The sequence below is a fragment of the Lacerta agilis genome, chromosome Z (genome assembly GCF_009819535.1).
Source record: "Lacerta agilis isolate rLacAgi1 chromosome Z, rLacAgi1.pri, whole genome shotgun sequence".
NCBI classification, from domain to species: Eukaryota; Metazoa; Chordata; class Lepidosauria; order Squamata; family Lacertidae; genus Lacerta; species Lacerta agilis.
In genome coordinates this window covers 13,226,459-13,244,581 of record NC_046331.1, presented here as the reverse complement: position 1 = coordinate 13,244,581, position 18,123 = coordinate 13,226,459, and the positions used below count along the sequence as shown (strand labels likewise).

At 46.7% G+C, this 18,123-nt stretch overlaps 1 protein-coding gene across 1 annotated transcript in view; it reads right to left on the bottom strand.

Moving 5' to 3' along the window:
- Window positions 1-2,179: 2,179 nt before the first annotated feature.
- AK8 (adenylate kinase 8) overlaps window positions 2,180-18,123 on the bottom strand; it is a 98,881-nt gene continuing 82,937 nt past the window's right edge. Inside the window, exons 12-13 of the mRNA XM_033137910.1 lie at window positions 5,624-5,704; window positions 2,180-2,436 (exon numbers count right to left, since the gene is read on the bottom strand). Coding sequence (XP_032993801.1) covers window positions 2,181-2,436; window positions 5,624-5,704 — 337 coding nt within the window. The 3' untranslated portion in view covers window position 2,180. The remainder of the gene's footprint in view (window positions 2,437-5,623; window positions 5,705-18,123) is intronic.

The window sequence follows — 18,123 nt, the reverse complement described above, 5'->3', positions numbered from 1 at the left end:
CAGCCTGGGCTACAGAGAAAGATGGACCCATTGGGGGCCTTTTAGTGCAGAGGCTGCCTGGGCCTGCATGCTTTCCATTCCTTTGGTCAGAACCGATGTGGCAGTGTGTAGATAAATCCCTCAGGACATCGGCTAAAGACCGGAGAGGAGACCTGCTGGAAAGGAAAGGAGACTTCTAGCTCAGACAGACACTTCATGGGTTCTCTGGAGCCCCACACAAACATCTGCTGACTCAGCAGGATCCTGGCCCCCTCCACCAAAGAAGATGTCTAGCGTCACCAAAAGGGCACAACTGGAGTCCATCAGCCATCTGCTGTGAGATGCACAGACCCTTCCCCCAAATGTCTGGCTCTGAGACAGTGAGACAGTATTATGGCCCTATTGTTTGTTTCCATTATTATTTATCATTTCCTTTATAGAAGGCTTTTATGTTCTGTTTTCCTCCTTCCCCCAACATTTCAGTGGCACCTTTTAATTTTTTTCTTCCAGTGCAGGTCGGCCAACATCACACAATAAGGAAGCTGGAACATGAGTGTCTGCAGTTCAGAGAGCTTTTAATAGTCTGTTCTACATCTTCTGACCCAAGAACACACCAGGCAAAATTTGGGAGGAATCAGATTTACAGCTTGCCTTGAACAATCATCTATATAGGAAAGGACAGGACGGGGTGGGGGAGAGGTTTTTCTTCTGTCACAGAAACACATGGGAATTAGCAGAACACAAAAATCCAGAAAAAAAATAAAAATAAAAATCCCATTTGGGTGATAATCCAGAATGTTACCATCCCTTTAATTTCTCTTGGGAAAACAAAACATCAAATTTACAGGGGGAGGTGGGGGTTTCTACTCCAACTGGATGCTCTTAGGTCTAACTCTCAACATATGGATACTAGCAGTCCGCCGCCACCTATTTTAGGCCAGGGTTGAGGAACCTGCAGCCTTCCAGATGTTAGACACCCAACTCCAACAACATCTGGAGGGTCACAAGCCCCCCATTCCTGATCTAAGGAGTGGCATTCCCTAGTGCATGCAGAGAGTGGAAGAATGTCTCTATTTAGAAGAGGCATTCCATCATGTGAGAGACAATGCCTCTTCTTAGATCAAAGGGGGACTCCCAAATCCTATCAGCCTCAGCCAGCAGGGCAATGGTTGGGATGATGACAGTTGTAGTCAAGCCACTTCTGGAGAGCCATAGGTTCCCCACCCTCTTGTAAGAAGCAGAGCTGTTTGCAGCAACACTTAAATCTAGATCAGGAAGGTGCTTTATCTCTAGCCCTGAGATTGGTGACCTGAGTAGGTGGAGCCAAAAGACCCTGCTCCACTGATTAGCCAAAGGCAGGAGGAAGAACTCAACAGTTCTGCTGTATATACCAGGCCCAGAGGATCCAGAAAGTTTATGATACCTATTTCAGTGGTGAGGAAACTGGCCCTGCAGATATTGTTTGACTCCAACTCCCAGCAGCCCTACACCAGCAGCCTGACCAATCTGGAGGGCCCCAAGTTCCCCGCTCTTATTATAGGGAATCCATTGAGGGCTTTGTAGGCTGTGGGGAACTTGTGTTTCCTTACCCTGTTGAGCATCTGCAATCTCCTAGGTGGAGGGGGTGGGGTAGCTTAAAGCAAAGGTTAGTGCAGGATTGATGTAAAACTTGTAGTTAAAATTTTGAAATAAGGAACAGTTAAGGATTTTGTAAAAATTGGAATTACCAAGAAGATGGTAATTATATATATATAATGCAGGGGATATCTATCTATCTATCTATCTATCTATCTATCTATCTATCTATCTATCCATCCATCCATCTATCTCCATTTTGTGGATATATATATATATATATATATATATATATATATATATATATGCAGGGTGTGTGTGTGTGCGCGCGTGCAGGCACACACACACACACCTCCCCCCTTTTGTGGATGGATAGATAGATATATAGATAGATGATAGATTTCCCCTGCATCTTCACACACACACACACACACACACACACACACACACGGGTCCACAAAGGGGGGGGGAGCCCAATTAGACTGTGTACTGTTTTGTTTTTGTTTATAATTGTTGTTTGCAAAATTTGAAAATAATTTTTAAAAAATTATTCTAAAAAAGTAAAGGGGGGAAAAGTAAAACAAAACCTAGCCAAACACTTGCCTAATCATTTTCAAGAAGACACTTCAATCCATTTCTTGTGGCAAGTCTTGGATGGTGGGGCGGGGATTGACAATGTAGCTTTCGATGTACTCAAATACTGTCTGAGGGTCTTGGTCACCGTTGATGAAAATGGCATCTTCGAATACAGTCTCCAAGCCTTCGGCGATCCTCAAGTAAGCGTCCACTTTGAGTTTCACAGCCTCCTCCAAGTCCTTCGGATGTATCAGGAGGCGCTCACTGGCTTCCTTGGAGGCTGCCGGTTGGTACAGTGTGTGGTACCTGGAAATGGGGCAGAACAGTAAAAAGCTCAGAGAAGAAGCTCTTCCCTACCTTTTTTTTACAGTGTCCTGGTGACAGCAGGATTGGGGAACCTGTGGCCTTCCAGCCCCTGTAGCCACAACAGCTAATGGTCCAGGGATGAAGGGAGTTGAAGTACAACAACATCTGCAAGGCCATGGGGTCCACCACACCTGGTTTAAGAAACAGCATTCCCTACTGCACGTAATACATGGGAGGATGCTTCTCTTTAGAAGAGCAGTCTCTCATCCAAGAGAGGGGAGCGCCTCTTCTTCGATCAGAAACTGTGTGGCCCTCCATATATTGTGGGACTCCCACCAGCTCCAGCCACCATGGCCAAAGGTCAGGGGATGCTGGGAGTTGGAGTCCAGCAACATCTGGAGGGCCACAGGTCCCCCACTGCTGACATAACAATATATAGCCATAATTCAGGGGGAAAAAACTCTTTACAAACACAGGAAAATTGTTGGCAAAAGTGCTCACAAACAAACAAACAAACCAAAGCTGGGGAGGCTTTGCCTACAGTTTTCTAGCCCCTGAACAATTTTTTTTTGTTTTTAAATGGCAAGTTTTGCATTCAATTTTACAATCTAATCCCAAAGGTAAATTCCCTGCCTGAAACCCTGGAGAGCCAATCAGTGTAGACAGTGCTGAGCTGGATGGACCCAAGGTCTGACTCCCATTTGAGGCTGCTCCCTGGGAGGTCCCCTGGTCCCTCCATTCACTAGAAGCTCACTGTTTTCATGCTGCTGGGGGTAATTTATCTGATGCAGGAGCTTCCAGTAGCTCCAATCACACAAATCTGAGCGGAACCTGGCTGAGTCTGTAGTGCAATGGGTCAGTGTGTCTGGCTGTTAACTGGAAGTTTGGTGGTTTGAGCCCACCCAGGGACATCTGTGGGCAGGATTCCTGCATTGCAGGGGAATGGACTAGACAACTCTACAAATATATTCTATGCTATCAGAGGCTCATCAGCTTATGCACGGTGTGGAGATACAGAAGGGTGCCTCCCTTACCCCACCTTGGCATGAGGGGTCACCCAGTGAAACTGACTGGAGTAGCTTACAAGGAAGAAGCATACAGTATTTAATTAATTTACAAAAATTGCTACGATGTGGTGACAGCTAACATACCGTATATACCCGAGTATAAGCCGACCCGAATATAAACCGAGGCACCTAATTTTCCCACAAAAACCTGGGAAAGCTTATTGACTCAAGTATAAGCCGGTTCACCTTTGCCGCTGTGGAGGAGGAGGAGGAACGAGCAGCCCGAAAGCAGCCCTTTGGGCTGCTCCTTCCTCTTCCTCCTTTGCAAGTTTGCATTTATGCGAGCAGTTCAGGAATGGAACAAGCTGCCTAGGGAGAGTAAAGAACCGCCGTTCTTGTACGCTTCTTAAGGAATGGTTGACTGGGGAGAGTGGGTGGCGGCGCGAGCGGAGAGAAAGGGCTTCTTTCTCGCTGCCCCCACCGCCCGCCTCACTCAAGTATAAACCGAGGGCAGCTTTTTCAGCACAAAAAATGTGCTGAAAAACTAGGCTTATACTCAAGTATATACAGTAGATGGCTTCAGAAAGGGGTTGGATGGATCTGTCTACACCAATTAACCACTACAGCTCAATGGAAGGACCCCTGGGTGGTTAAGTCCTGTCAGGCAACTATGGGGTTGGAGCGCTCATCTCTGCTTTCAGGCCAATGGAGTCAGTGTTTGTCCACAGACAGCTTTCTGGGTCATGTGGCCAGGATGACTAAACCGCTTCTGGTGGAATGGGACACTCTGCCGAGTGCCAGAGCACACGGAAACACGGTTTACTTTCCTGCCACAGTGGTACCTATTTATCTACTTGTGTTGGTATGCTTTTGAACTGCTAGGTTGGCAGGAGCTGGGGCAGAGCAATGAGCGGATTCAAACCGCTGACCTGCATACACAGGGACAATATGCCTGGGAACACCTGTAGCTGGAAAACAAAACAGAGGGGAGCTGTTGTTGCCTTTATGTGCAGTTGTTGAGTTCAGACACAAGGATGTCAGTTTTGTTTTTGATTTCCATCCAGACTTACTATGGTTAGCATGGCCACTTACACATCAACACTGCCCCTTGAAAATGATTTGCATAAAATTTGCATGATGATTTGTATGTGTAGATGGGAAACCCCAGGCCAGCTGGCTGGAAGTTGTTCTCCAGGCCTTTCTATCTGGCCCTTAGGACTCTCCCCAGACCACGCCCCTCACAGGAGCTGATTGAGTTCCAAATGGTTTTTTTTTTAAATATAATCTTTATTGAAAATTATATCAAGACATACAAATAAAAAACCAAGCAAATCAAAATTCCAAACTTAATTACTGACAAACACAACAAAACAAATCATAGACAGCCAAATGCCAATCTAACCAAAAACAAATAAATCAAACACAACAAACCAACATACATACATTCAACACTCAATCCTATCCAAATCTTAGACTAGCAAATGTTTTTGCCTGGCAGCAGTGTGTTCTTGAACTCTGACAATGCCTCTTGCTTGTCTGGATGGAGGACAGAGAAGAGTGTGTGAGCGTGTGGTGAAACTAGCTTACTGTGTAAATGCGAAAACTAACACTGGTTGGTCCGCCCACATTTGCCTCTGGCGTCTCCCATCACTGGGATGCAGCCCTTGCAAGGTTGTCTAGAAGGGAAGGCAGCTTTTCAGCTTAAGAGGTCTGACCCACCCCTTGAGTAAATGCAAATGCAGGCAGGGTTACGGTCATTCCAATGGAAATTCAACTCGCCCTAGTGTAAGGTTACCAGACGTCCCCATTTCCTGGGGACAGTCCCCAGATTTACAAATCAGTCCCCATACAAAATCAATTGAAGTTCAAAAGTGCCCCCGGATTCATGGAAAAAAATCTGGTAACCTAACCCTAGTGGCGAAGGCTGTGACTAGGTGCATATGCCTGCCCAGTCTGCTGTCCTGGTGAGGCTGTCTGTTGAAGGGTAACTTGGGGCTGTCTTTGAATTGCATTTGGACCAGACATGCCTTCAAAAAGTGAACTGTATTCTGCAAAACAAAACAAAACAAAACAAAACAAAACAAAACAAAACAAAACAAAACAAACAGCCCCCCTAGAGTTGAATAAATTTTCCAAAGCAGGGAAACTATCCGCAGCACAGTTGCATTGGTGCTACTAACCTTTCTCCAGTGACTGGGTCAAGCATACGGTAACACAGGCGCTCCAGAATGGACTCAGGTGTGATGTGCAGGAAAAACACCCTATTAAGAGAGAGGGGAGGGGGAAATGTTCAGTTAATGTCACTAGCAGTAGCACACTGACTGTTTTTTGAGAACAGCTGGATTCTTCCTGTACGGTAGGCTCACAACTTATGCAGGGGTTATGTTCCAGGGATCAAGCCTAACGCCAAAATCATGTATAGTCAAAACATATTAGGTTCTGTGGAAGGTGGGGCTGCCAAAGTCATTTCCACCCTTTTTATTTTTAATAGGTTTTTTTTGCCATGCAAGTAAGGCTGAAAGCACACAAATTAAATGCACCCAAGTTGTGGGCTTGCTGTATCCTAAAGAATGATGATCTTTCATTAACAATACAAGAAGCTGCCTCAGTCCAGTGCCAGGATCTGTTCGCATCACCTGCCTGCACTTGGTTCTCTAACCTGCAGAAGCCTTTCGAATGCTGTGGTCCCTCTCAATCAGCCTCCAAGTTAAGAGAGAGGACTTCTCTTCCATCAAAGGGACCCTGGTGGTCCTATCTGGACAAAATGTTCCCAGTAGCACCAAAGTGCTGTCTCTAGGTGCCATTTTAATTTCCCACATTGCCCTCATTGGAGCATCATTAAAATGGTGGCCTTTAAGGCAAACTGGAGTGTCACAGCTTTGAAAAAGGTGAATTCCATGCTAAGGATCATTTAGGAAAGGAACTGAAACTAAGAGTTTAACTTAAAGATCAACTAAGTTAGTTATTGGAATGAGCTTTTGTGTGCATGCACACTTCTTCAGATACTGAAGAAGATATCTGAATAAGTGTGCATGCACACAAAAGCTCACACCAATAACAAACTTAGTTGGTCTCTAAGGTGCTACTGGAAGGATTTTGTTTGTTTGTTTGTTTGTTTGTTTCAACTACGGCAGACCAACACAGCTACCTACCTGTAACTAAGAGTTAAACTGTGGAACTTGCTCCCACAGGAGGCAATTATGGCCACCAACTTGAATAACTTTAAAAGAGGATCAGACAGATTCATCAAGGAAAGGGCTATGAATGTCTACTAGCCATGATGGCTGTGTGCTACCTCCACTGTCAGAGGCAGTGATGCCTCTGAATGCCAGCTGCCAGAGATCACAAGTGCTCAGGTCCTGCTTGCTTCCCATTTGGGCAGCTGTTCACCCCCTGTGAGAACAGGATGATGGACTAGATGGGATCATTGGCCTGATGTGACAGGGCTGTTCTTATGTTGGGCTATTATCCTTCTTCAAACATTACCAGCAGGGGCGGAGCAAGGGAGAGGCGTAGGGGACGGTCCGCTCCGGGTACCGCCCTGGAACGGGTGACACTCGGGGCCCTGCCCTCGCGATCGGCGACTCCCAGCCGATCCCAAAACCTTGCTTGGCGCGCCGCAGCAGCTGGCTTGTGCTTGCTTGCTCGCTCTCTTGCTTGGCTGGCTCGCGCTTTCCTTTATTTTTTATTTTATTTTATTATTTTTTCGGCACTGGGGTGGGCCCTGGGCGGAGCCGTGAGTGGAGGCAAGGAGCAGGCCAGCGAGGAGGGGCGTCATGCCAGCCACAAGCGTGACGCCTCGCTGGCGCGCCCCTCGCCTCTGCGTGCGGCTCCGCCCACGGCCCACCCCAGCACCGAAAATAAAATAAAATAAAGGAAAGCACGAGCAGGCAGAGCGAGAGAGCAAGTACAAGCCAGCCGCCGCATGCCGAGCGAGGTTTTTGCCGGGCGGCGGGGCTCGGCTTGCTCCCTCTCAGCCGGCATACACTCTCCCTTCCTTCTGCTGGGCCCTGGGCAGAGCCACGGAGGGGAGGGGCGGGCCAGTGAGGCGGCATCATGCTTGTGGCTGGTGTGACGCCCCTCACTGGCCCGCCTCTCCTCTCCACGGCTCCGCCCAGGGCCCAGCAGAAGGAAGGGAGAGCGTGCGCCGGCTTGCTCAAACTCTGCCACCTGGCAAACGGGGCTCGAGCAAGCTGGCGCGCGCTCTCCCTTCCTGCTGCTGGACCCTGGGCGGAGCCGTGGAGAGGAGAGGCGGGCCAGCGAGAGGCGTCATGCCAGCCACAAGTGTGACGCCGCCTCGCTGGCCTGCCCCTCGCCTCCGCGGCGCATTCGTCCTGACGCATGCATCGTGACGTCATGACGCATGACGCACGTGTCAGGACACATGTATGCTGCAGAGCAACGCCCCCGCAGGGGGTGCCTCCGCGTTGGCCGCCCCTGATTACCAGTAAGCCCTCATGGAGCCCAGGAAGCTCAGTCCATTTGAACCTGGGGTTTCAAAGGAAAGGAAGGCAGGAGACCTCTCCAAGGATGTGCCAGAGTTCCTTCCTGCGCTGGCTCCTTCCCTAGATTTAGTTTCTGAGCATGCCTTAAAGTCTAATCTACACAGAGGGATGTGCTAGAATAAATCTGGCCTGTATCACTGCCAGTTGAGAGAGCAACACATTTTTAAATTCACCCCAATATTAAAAACTCCCTGCCACAGATAAATATTGTTTATTTATTTAAAATGAGCACAACAAAGGCCATGACTGAACCTTTGTCCTTGATCTGCTAGTTTTTTCTTTGCATGGTGTGTGTTTTTGTAAGGGAAAGAACTGACAGGAGCATTTGAATCTGGACGTTCCCCACCCGCAGGCTGAAGAGGGGCAATCTGTTCCACAACTCATTCATCATATATATCATTTTGACCCTTGGGAGAAGAGCACCAAGACATACACTCCTGGGCTATCCCAACTGACTACAGGAGTGTGCTCCTATTTTCAGATGCTCCCCTGAGCCCAAAGCTCCCCGTGTGTAGTAGGCAAGCACTTGAGGGAGATGACTATGTTAACCCTCTCTCACTTCTTTACTATACGGAGAGGATTTTTTATGCTCATCCATAACTACAGCCACCACTTTCCAACCCTGAAGTATGAAATGCATCCCAGGATTTCTCATGCCTCAAGCTGCATATCTTTACTGAAGGGATATTGGAAGAGGTAACTTGGAAGAGGGGGAAATCTCCTGTTTATTATTTAGCTTTCTGTCTTTCTCCTGTTCCCTAATCCACTCCAAATTCTTTATAGAAATGAACTTTTATTTTATTCTGGGCGGTGGGGAATAGGATATTTTGCTGGCTTTCCTCAGAATGCAATTTCTCCCTGCGGCTGGCTTCAAGGCTATACTGCTTAGTTTTTATATTTCATTTCAATTCATTTGGGGGGGGGGTGCATGCACGTGCCTCTCAGACCGGTTAGTGTAAGCTTTAGACATTCACCAAAGGGAACATTTTATCCTTACTGGGGAGAATCAGATCAGATGAAAGCCGGAGGGTTCTATCACTGTGGCATGCACGTAGCAAGATTATTTGGCTCCTTTGTAGAACTTAAAGTTATGAAAATCATCTCGCTGGCTCTTCAAATGTTTACAGATAATGACTTCCACTTGCATTGAGTTAAAAAAAAAAAACACACCTCAGCCCAGCATTAAAAATAAAAAAGCAGAAGATCTCAATGATTCCAAAGACAGGAGGAGAATATAACAGTTTTCAACAGTCTTTTATCCTTTACACTCCAAACATTTTGTTTCTGCTTTGTTTCTGTTGCCCAACAACCGTCTGGAATTGTGATTGTCACAACGGGTAACTAGTGATAAAGTGTATTGAGATGAATATTCTAGCAGAAGGCAGGGAAAGGCGCGGGGGGGGGGCAACAATGTCTGCTTATACAGTCCTGATAATTGATACGGCTCCCCCTATTATTTTCCAAAATAAACAAAACAAAACAAAAAAAGAAGGAAAGGATTATAACCTGCCATATCAAGGAGCCTTGTCGCTACTCATAGTCACTAAGTTGAGAAAAAGAGAAATGTAGCAGGAAACTGAGAAGGAAAAGCCAAAGACCCACCCCTCGTAAGAAGCTGCCAGGAAGATGAACAGTGGAAAAGCCTTGTCGGAAATACACATTTTGTGTGTGGAGAAAGCGTGTCTTATTATTCAGTCTGGTGTCAGCAATAAAGACAAGCAGAGGGAAGGGGGGGGGGGAGAAATGTTGTAGGGAGTCAGGTGGGTAATTTCTGACTCAGATGTGTTCATTGCCTAAATCAGCCATGGGGGAATGTCTGGCCCTCCGGGTGTTGCTGAACAACAGCTTCCATCAGCCCCAGGAAGCATGGCCAATGGCCTGGGATCGTGGGCGCTGTAGTCTATTAACATCTGGAGGGTCAAAGGGACAAACAAGCGACAAGCCCCTACTACAGGCTTCCTCAAACTCGGCCCTCCAGATGTTTTGAGACTACAATTCCCATCATCCCTGACCACTGGTCCTGCTAGGTAGGGATCATGGGAGTTGTAGGCCAAAAATATCTGGAGGGCCGAGGTTGAGGAAGCCTGCCCTACTATATCCTCGCATCACCCAGCAGTTGAAGAAGAAGGCCATTTAAATGTGTCTGTGGGAGAGGGGTTATTGGTTTGTTCACTTTTGTTTTCTTTTTATTATGTGTTTCGGGTTTTCATTTTGTGTTTTTATGTTGTGAACCACCCTGTGATCTTTGGGTGAAGGGCAGTATACAAATTTAATAAACAAACAAACAAGCAACCACGTTCTGGAGGATTACAAGGCATCTTTCTATGCTGCCAGAACTGCACAGCCCATCCTATTTATTGGTCTCCAGGGATAATCATTTTGGTTTCCTGAGCAGAAGATTCAGAGCTGGAGAACAGAGGACGGCTCCAGCCCTACCGTTAGGAAGAACAGCAGGTGCTTACAGGGGGACGGGGCATATGGATGTAAGCAGGCAGCAATTTCCATCCAGTCCTCCATTCTTCACAATCAGCACTGTTTCCATTCTGCTGGGATTCAGCTTCCACGAAACCTACATTATTACTCCCACTGTCTGCTAAAACATAATTACAAAGAGTTGTATCCAACTAAGTTTTGCTCTACCACTGAACTACAGCCCTTCCCCAATTGTTTTAGCTTTTATAGATTATATTATTATTTTTACTGTTTAAAATTTTTTAACCAGCCCCAGCAGGCATGGTTAATAAGTGCCCTATAAATGCCCTCCCTCCAAAAAACGGATAGGGTTCTTTCTATGTGTGCAGAGCAGGTATCTGCATAGATATCAGGAGTGGATGCAATCAAACTGTGATGCTGAATGTTGATTTGGGCCCTGAGATGGACAATGGAAATCTGTTGGATGTGGACCAGATGGAACGGGAACATTCTTGTGGGCACAAGTCAATGAAACTCTTCAGCTGGGACTCCTGGGTGCTAAACTATGGGAACTCACTTCAACAGGAAGTGATTTGGTGACGGCCACCAACTTGGATGGCTTTAGAAGAGGATTGGACAAATTCATGGAGGATAATGGCTACTAGTCATTCTGGCTAAACCGCCTCCAGTTGGAGGCAGTAATGCTTCTGAATACTAGGAGGGGAGAGAGCTGTTATGCTTGGGTCCTGGGAGAACAGGATGTTGGACTAGATGGGCCATTGGCCTCATCTAGCAAGGCTCTTCTCATGTTTTTAGTGGTGGTGGTTGCCCATTGGGCCCTGTAGGACAGAAGGCAGTGACCCTGCCAGTAGACAGAGACAGAGCCAATGACAGGTGAAGCTGGAAGCAATCAGAGGTGGGGCCAACTCATTCTAGTTCTGTCCCCATCCTCCTCCCTGATGAGTTCTACAAGGGCAAGACTGAAACGATGGAGGAAGAAGATGGCTGTCAGAGCCAACCCCTAAATAAGAAAAGCAGGCAGGTGTGTTAGAGGGGCAAAGGCAGGCTGTGGTTGGTGGGGCAGTGCCCCTGTATGCCCTAATGGACCAGCCTCCTCTGGTTAAAAGCTACTTTTAAACTTCTGCTTTTATTGTGAGACAGCAGCTTTCAAAAATAGAAGGCCATTCATCTTGTTCTCAATTTGCTAAAATAGGCTATACATCTTCCCCTTGGTAAGCAGGGACCAGCTGCCTGCTTTCCGTTCTGCATGCTCTGCACTTGGCAAAGTGGGTGGGGGGTAGGGGGCACTGACTGATCCTTGCTTAAAATGGGAGCATAACTGATAATGCCACAACTTCCCCCAGCTGTGCCTAAACCTGAGGGAGGGAGAGAGAGAGAGAGAGAGAGAGAGAGAGAGAGAGAGAGAGAGTATTCCTATGATTACTGCTGTTAACTACTCAGTTGCCAAATGTTCCAGGCCTGCCTTGCCATGGCCCCAGAACAATATATATCCACAGAGGGGAAAGAGGCGATGAAATCCAGTCTTCCTTCTTAGCCGTGTAAGGCTGTCATCTAGGGCAGGTGCAGGGAAACTTTGGTGTTTCAGATGTTGCTAGACTATAATTACCATCAGCCCTAGCCAGCATGGCCTGGGATGATGACAACAGCTCAGGAATTATCTGGAGGGCCAAGGGCTCCCTCCCCCTTGATCTATAGTGACACTGCAGAGTGAATAGCTTAAGAGGTTCCCACAGACACACTTCCTGCTCTGCCTTGCCCCTTCTACCTCTAATTAGGAAGGAAGGATTTGATGCAGTTCATGTTCAAATCCACACTTTATGATACAATACATAAACTGCAACACAGCCCTCCTTCAAAATTCACACTTCTCTAAATTTTGCAATGCAGTCCTCTCTAGCCAAGTGATGTGTACAAAAATGCAAGGAGAACCTGCTTCTGTTTTTAAACTAACCACAGTTCTCAGTGGGAACTTGGTAACTGTGGTTACAGCCAAACTACAGTTTAGTGTTACAAGGCTCTCCTCTTAGCTGAGTCTGATGACTGGCAAACTGAAGAAGAGGAAAGGAGCCTATTCAGGACATCGCAGCCCAACTGATTCACAACTTTTTGTACTTCTGACATGGCCTTCATGCAGGAGAAGTCTCTCTCTCATCTTAACAAATCCTGAATATATACAACTTTGTTCTGATAATATTATATAGCAGATCAATCAGCTTCAGGGCAAACATGTCCAGTCTAATTCTCTCCCCCCCCCCCCCGCCCATCCCATTCCCTTCACTAAATCGGCAAGGAATCAGGAATATCTGGTTGTATCCAATGAGCAAACCCATTGAAATTACCAGATCTAAGTTAGCCATACCCACTAATTTGATAAGACTGCTCTGTGTAAAGCATTGAATACAACCCATCATCCACTGAGGGGGTGTTATATAAGCATGCGGGGGGGAAGCATAGGCAATGCAAACATTTTAAAGGCTTTTCAAGATGTCCATAAAGTTCCTTTAGAGAAATTGCTCATAGTGCCCCACTTTTTAAAAAAGAAAGAGGCTAGGAACTGGTGGTATCAGCAACTGCTCCTGAAATGGCATCACATCTCTTCATGCAAACACACACACACACACTCCACCTCTCTCATTTTTATTCTCTGCCTCCTCCTTCCACTTGTTTGTTATTCCATCATTGTCAGATTCCCCCCCAGAGTTTGCTCCAATGGCACTTCACAGATCAGGAATAAAGATGGCAGCAGCAGGGAGCTCCTTCGGTGGACAACTGAGCTGGCCCCATTTCCCCTAATTGTGAGCTTAATCGCAGCTCGTCTCGGCAAGGAGGGAGCTTCTGTGGCTTGGAAGGGAGCAGAGAAGACAGAGCCTTTTGCTGTTGGAGCCACAGGCATAATCTGGATTCTGTACAATGCCAGGAAAGAACTTTTGTGATGCTGCAAATGATCCTGAACACAAACAGGGAAGGGATGTACCTCAGCGCCTAGAGCACCTGATTTGCATGCAGAAGGTCCCAGGTTCAATGCCCAATGGCATCTCCAGGTAGGCCTGTCTGAAATCCTAAGGAACTGCTGCCAGTCAGTGTAGACAATACTGAGCCAGGTAGAACAATTGTCTGACTTGGTATAATACAGGTTCCTATGTTCCAATTTATGTGGAAGGGCTGTAACTCAGCTGCAGGCTGAAAGGTCCTACGTTCAATCCCCAAAGGCATATCCAGGTAGGGCTGCAGCTGTCCCTTGCCAGAAACACTGGAGAGGTGTTGCCAGTCATTGCAGACAATACTATGCTAGATGGACCTATATTTCTATTTAATTCAGCCTGTTATTCAGAACCAAGAGGACTACAATCTTACTTTATTGGGGGGGGGGAGGCCATAGCTCAGTGGCAGAGCAATCTGCCTTGCACATTCAAAATCCCAGGTTCAAATCTCAGTATCTCCGGGTAGGGATGGGAGACTCTTTGCCTAAAACCCTGGAGAGCTGCTTCTAGTAAGTGTAGACAGCACCGAGCTAGAAGGACCAAAACTCTGGCTCACTATGGCAGCTTCTTATGTTACCCTTGGGCTGCCCAACAGACTTTCTACCCTGCAGTTGGGGCTGCTACTGAATTGTCACCTGGCTTGCTTGCTTCCCTACCTGCCTGGCTCTCGGTCGGCAGCCCCAACAGATGCTTTCCAAGCCTACTATGCTTTTCTGAAGAGGCCTGAGTGCTTAAGTTTGGTCAAGGACAAATATGATGACATCACACAAGGGCCAGTAGACAACTTCTCATCACTACAGCCATAAGGTGAGGGAAAAGCAGGTCAAGACAACTGAACAGCATCAGAACGCTGACATGTGTTTTGGCTACATTACCCATGCCAATTTTTTACATTAACATCAAAATAAGATGATATTTGGCACAGCTGAAATGCAAGCTGAGAAGTCCCAGGTTCAGATGTCACCTCGGCCACAACCTCATCCACTGGCCTTTTGTAAGCCGCTGCTTTGGCCCATCACTTTCCCAGGCCATCAGCCACACTTAGTTGTAATTCAGCAGCATTCAGAGAGCAACCCCCCAACACCTGCTTTAAATACCTGAAAAATGCTATTTAATTTGCCAAGTATAAGTATAAAGAAATAGTGTGTTTTAACACTGTCTGTGTCCACAAAGCAAAATTAATCCCTTTGGCCAAATGATAGTGGCAGAAACTTTTCCAGGGGCAAGATCTATGCCCTTGAATAGTCTTAATTTTTTGAAGAAGAAAAGGAGACACATTGCAAATGCAAAAGAGGGAGGGGGGGGGAGGAAAAGAGCCGATGATGTGTCACTTTACACACGTGTCAAGAGTAACCAATTTCCTAATAGGGAATAAATTTCCCCCATTTAAATACTGTCAAACAGAACCTCTCCAGCCTAATAGGGTTCGCTTCTGGGGAAAACGCAAAATAAATCGGATTAAATATTTATATTTCATAGTATTAATTAAGAGGCAGGAGGGAGGGAAAGAGTGGGGAGGAAAGCAGTCCATCAAGAGAACCCCAATATGTTCAGCGCGTCCCCAGGAAGCCAGAGAAAAGGAAATTTCACAATCAAGTGTGTAAGTGTTCCAAAAAAGGGTGCTGAATATTTTATGAATATTTGTCATAAGACAGAAATAATAACCACCGTGCAGAGCTATTAGAATTAATATTTATGCTGCCCACCATGAAATATTCATGGGGACAGAGAAGGGGGGGGGAGACGGGCGCCCGTTAAGACAAGAAATAATTTACATTGGGTTCGGTTTACCCGCCGGCTTGATGTTTAAAGACGGGTTGACAAGGCTCCGTATGAATCCGTCAGTCACTTCCAGCCAGTGGGTGGGGTGAAGAAGGGAGGGATGGCAGAAGCAAAAGTGGGGAGTGGTGCCAGGGGGAGAAAGGGTCCAGGCTGCTGACAGCTCACAGATTGAGTTTCTGACAGCCCTTTAGAAAAAAAAGGGAAAAAAGACCCTAAACGGCCCCCCCTTCTTCCATTGCCGGAGGCGGTCGGTATTTTGCCACACCGTACATCCGGCGCTCTCCCCTTCCATCTGCTGAAATTAACGAATTAATGAGTGCGATCCATTTTACAGTGGGGCCCCAGGAATGTTTACTGGTGATTAAATTATAATGCAGGAGGAGCTGTATAATTCATGAACCAATTAAAGGAAGTGTTAGTTGATTTGATGGGAAGCGCAAATACAAAAAGCATTTAACTAATAGGGAACCGCGGGCCGCCCACCCGCCTCAGCTCTCTCGGATTACGCGGCTAATTGCTCTGCTTTATAGGGCTGTCACAGATAGCCATGCATATTTCATTGTTCTCAAAGACTTCAATTGTTTGCATGCGTGTCTCTACTGTAAGATGCAGAAGCCCGGCCAAATTTCGGTGTAGTTAAGGCACTCCCCCGCTTCAAAGGCCATAGTGGAGGGTGTGGGGGTGCACCAGGTAGAGAGGAGCGGGTGCCCGATGCAGGGGTGGGGGGTGGGGAGAGAGAAACTTAAGGCCACCGAATTGAATGTCACTCAGCAATTACGTGATTAAAAAAGTGTGGCATACACACACAGCTATCTTTTCCGTTGTGGCCATTTCTAGATGCTTGTTTGCAAGGCTCTCTCTCCAAATTTATTACTGTGTTTGCTAAATGCTCCCACTTCCTCCACCCTTTTTTTTAATAAGGTGAGGGGCACAGGGAAAGGTATGAAAAACGGGAGATTCAAATCACTCCAGAAAGCACAGCCTTCTGTGGCTTACACTGATGGCCACCAACTTAGATGGGTTTGAAAGAGGAGACAAATTCATGGAGGAGGAGAGGGCTATTAAGGGCTATTAGCCATGATGGCTGTGCTCTGCCACTGCAGTTGGAGGCAGCATTTCTTCTGAATACCTGTTGTTGCAAACAATAGAAGGGGAGAGTGTTCTTGTGCTTGAATCCTGCTTGTGGGTTTCCCACAGGTATCTGGTTGACCACTGTGAGAACAGGATACTGGACTAGATGGTCCACTGGCCTGAACCAGCAGTCTCTTCTTAAGTTCTTATGTGCTCTGGGCTCCTGGCCAAAATGATCAGCCAGATTGGGTGGTGAGGGCCAGCTGCCCATTGAGGCAGAGGCCTAATGCCCCACTTGTAGAATAATAATTGTACTGGCCTTGAAACCTGGAAAGCATTGGGAATTGGGTAAAGAAATATTTAATAGATTATTCCCTGGCACAATACAATGTGATAATAATTTCATATTTTAAATTAACAGCATTCTTTGGGGGGTTAAGTCTGAGACTAGGAAGAGGGTAAGGATACTGCTCATTCTAGCTATACACTGCCTCCAGTCCTGCTTGGCTGCTATGAGAACAGGATACTGGAGTAGGTGGCCTGATCCAGCAGGCCCTTCTTATGTTTTCATGTCTGATGTCTTGGGGCAACGCTTGAGCTAATAGCTCTGCTAAGTGGACATGCAGTGGACTGGCAAAGGAATTGCTATATTGGCTGGTTTAGGAGGCATGTTTCTCACTCGCCCCTCTTTGCACTGACAGGGCGCTTGGTAAAATGAAGCCCCTAGAAGCTTAAGAGAAAACTGATTCTTAATGAGAATGAAAAGAATGTCACTTTTCACACAAAATGTTGTGGTGTGAAAAACAGCCAAGAAGATTTGAACTGAATGATAAAATGATGAGTGGAATTTTAGTACTGCTCTCCTGAGAGGCAATGACGAGATGCATCAGGAGTTTATGCTCTCAGAAGAAACCTATGCATTTCTTCTATAACTTCTGGATTTTGCTCTCCTCTAATAGAGCTGCCCCCAATGCTCGCTGGTTTGAATTTAAAGCAAAAACTACTTGATATTTCTGTGGGGTAGGAATTTCTCTGGGGGCAGGGGAAATAGGTTGTGCAAAGAGTCCTTCTTTTGATGACACTGGAAAGTACCACAATTTTCTCCTGACTTGTGCTATTTAGTGATACCCCAATTTCAGTTGTTGGGGGGGGTACAGTTGGAGGGTCTGACTTCCATCTGGGATGGAGGCCTAGATGTTTAGTCTCTGCTCCTTGTTCTAGCCTTCTCACTACTCTAGAAGGTACTGTTAGCATATCCACTGAGCAATCTGCTTTGGTGCTGCTGTTGTTAAATGCCAGATCAATCCATAATAAGGCCATGCTCATCCACAACTTGAGCATGAATGAACAGGCTGATTTAGTCTGCATTACTGTGACATAGATAAGTGAGCTGGGTTGCCTTGACTTTACGCAGCTGTGTCCACCTGGGTACTCAGTACAGCACTAGCTAGAATTGGGGGACGGGGACGGGACGGGACTTGGCGGGAGGAGTTGCTATTGTCCATAAAAGCACTACCCCCTTGACCACAAAGCCTCTTGATCTTGGGACAGGGTTAGAGGATCTGCACTTGGATGCCAGGCCAGAGAGAGAGATTGGGGGTGCTGCTGGTTTACTGACCAGCATCCCTGAGAATCCCTGGCCAAAATGGCCTCTAGGGTATTGTTGGAGGACCCCAGGATGATAGTCCTGGGTGACTTCAATATCCATGTGGAGGCTACCACTGGGTAAGCTCTGGATTTCATGCCCTCCATGACAACCAGGGGTCTCTCTCAAATGGATCAGCACATCAGGCATGGCACACTCTTGGTATAGTCTTTGCCCCTGTGCAAAAGGGTATAGGATGTTAGTCAGTCAAAGGCCTGGTTGAAGAGGAATGTTTGCACCTGACACCTAACGGTATATTATGA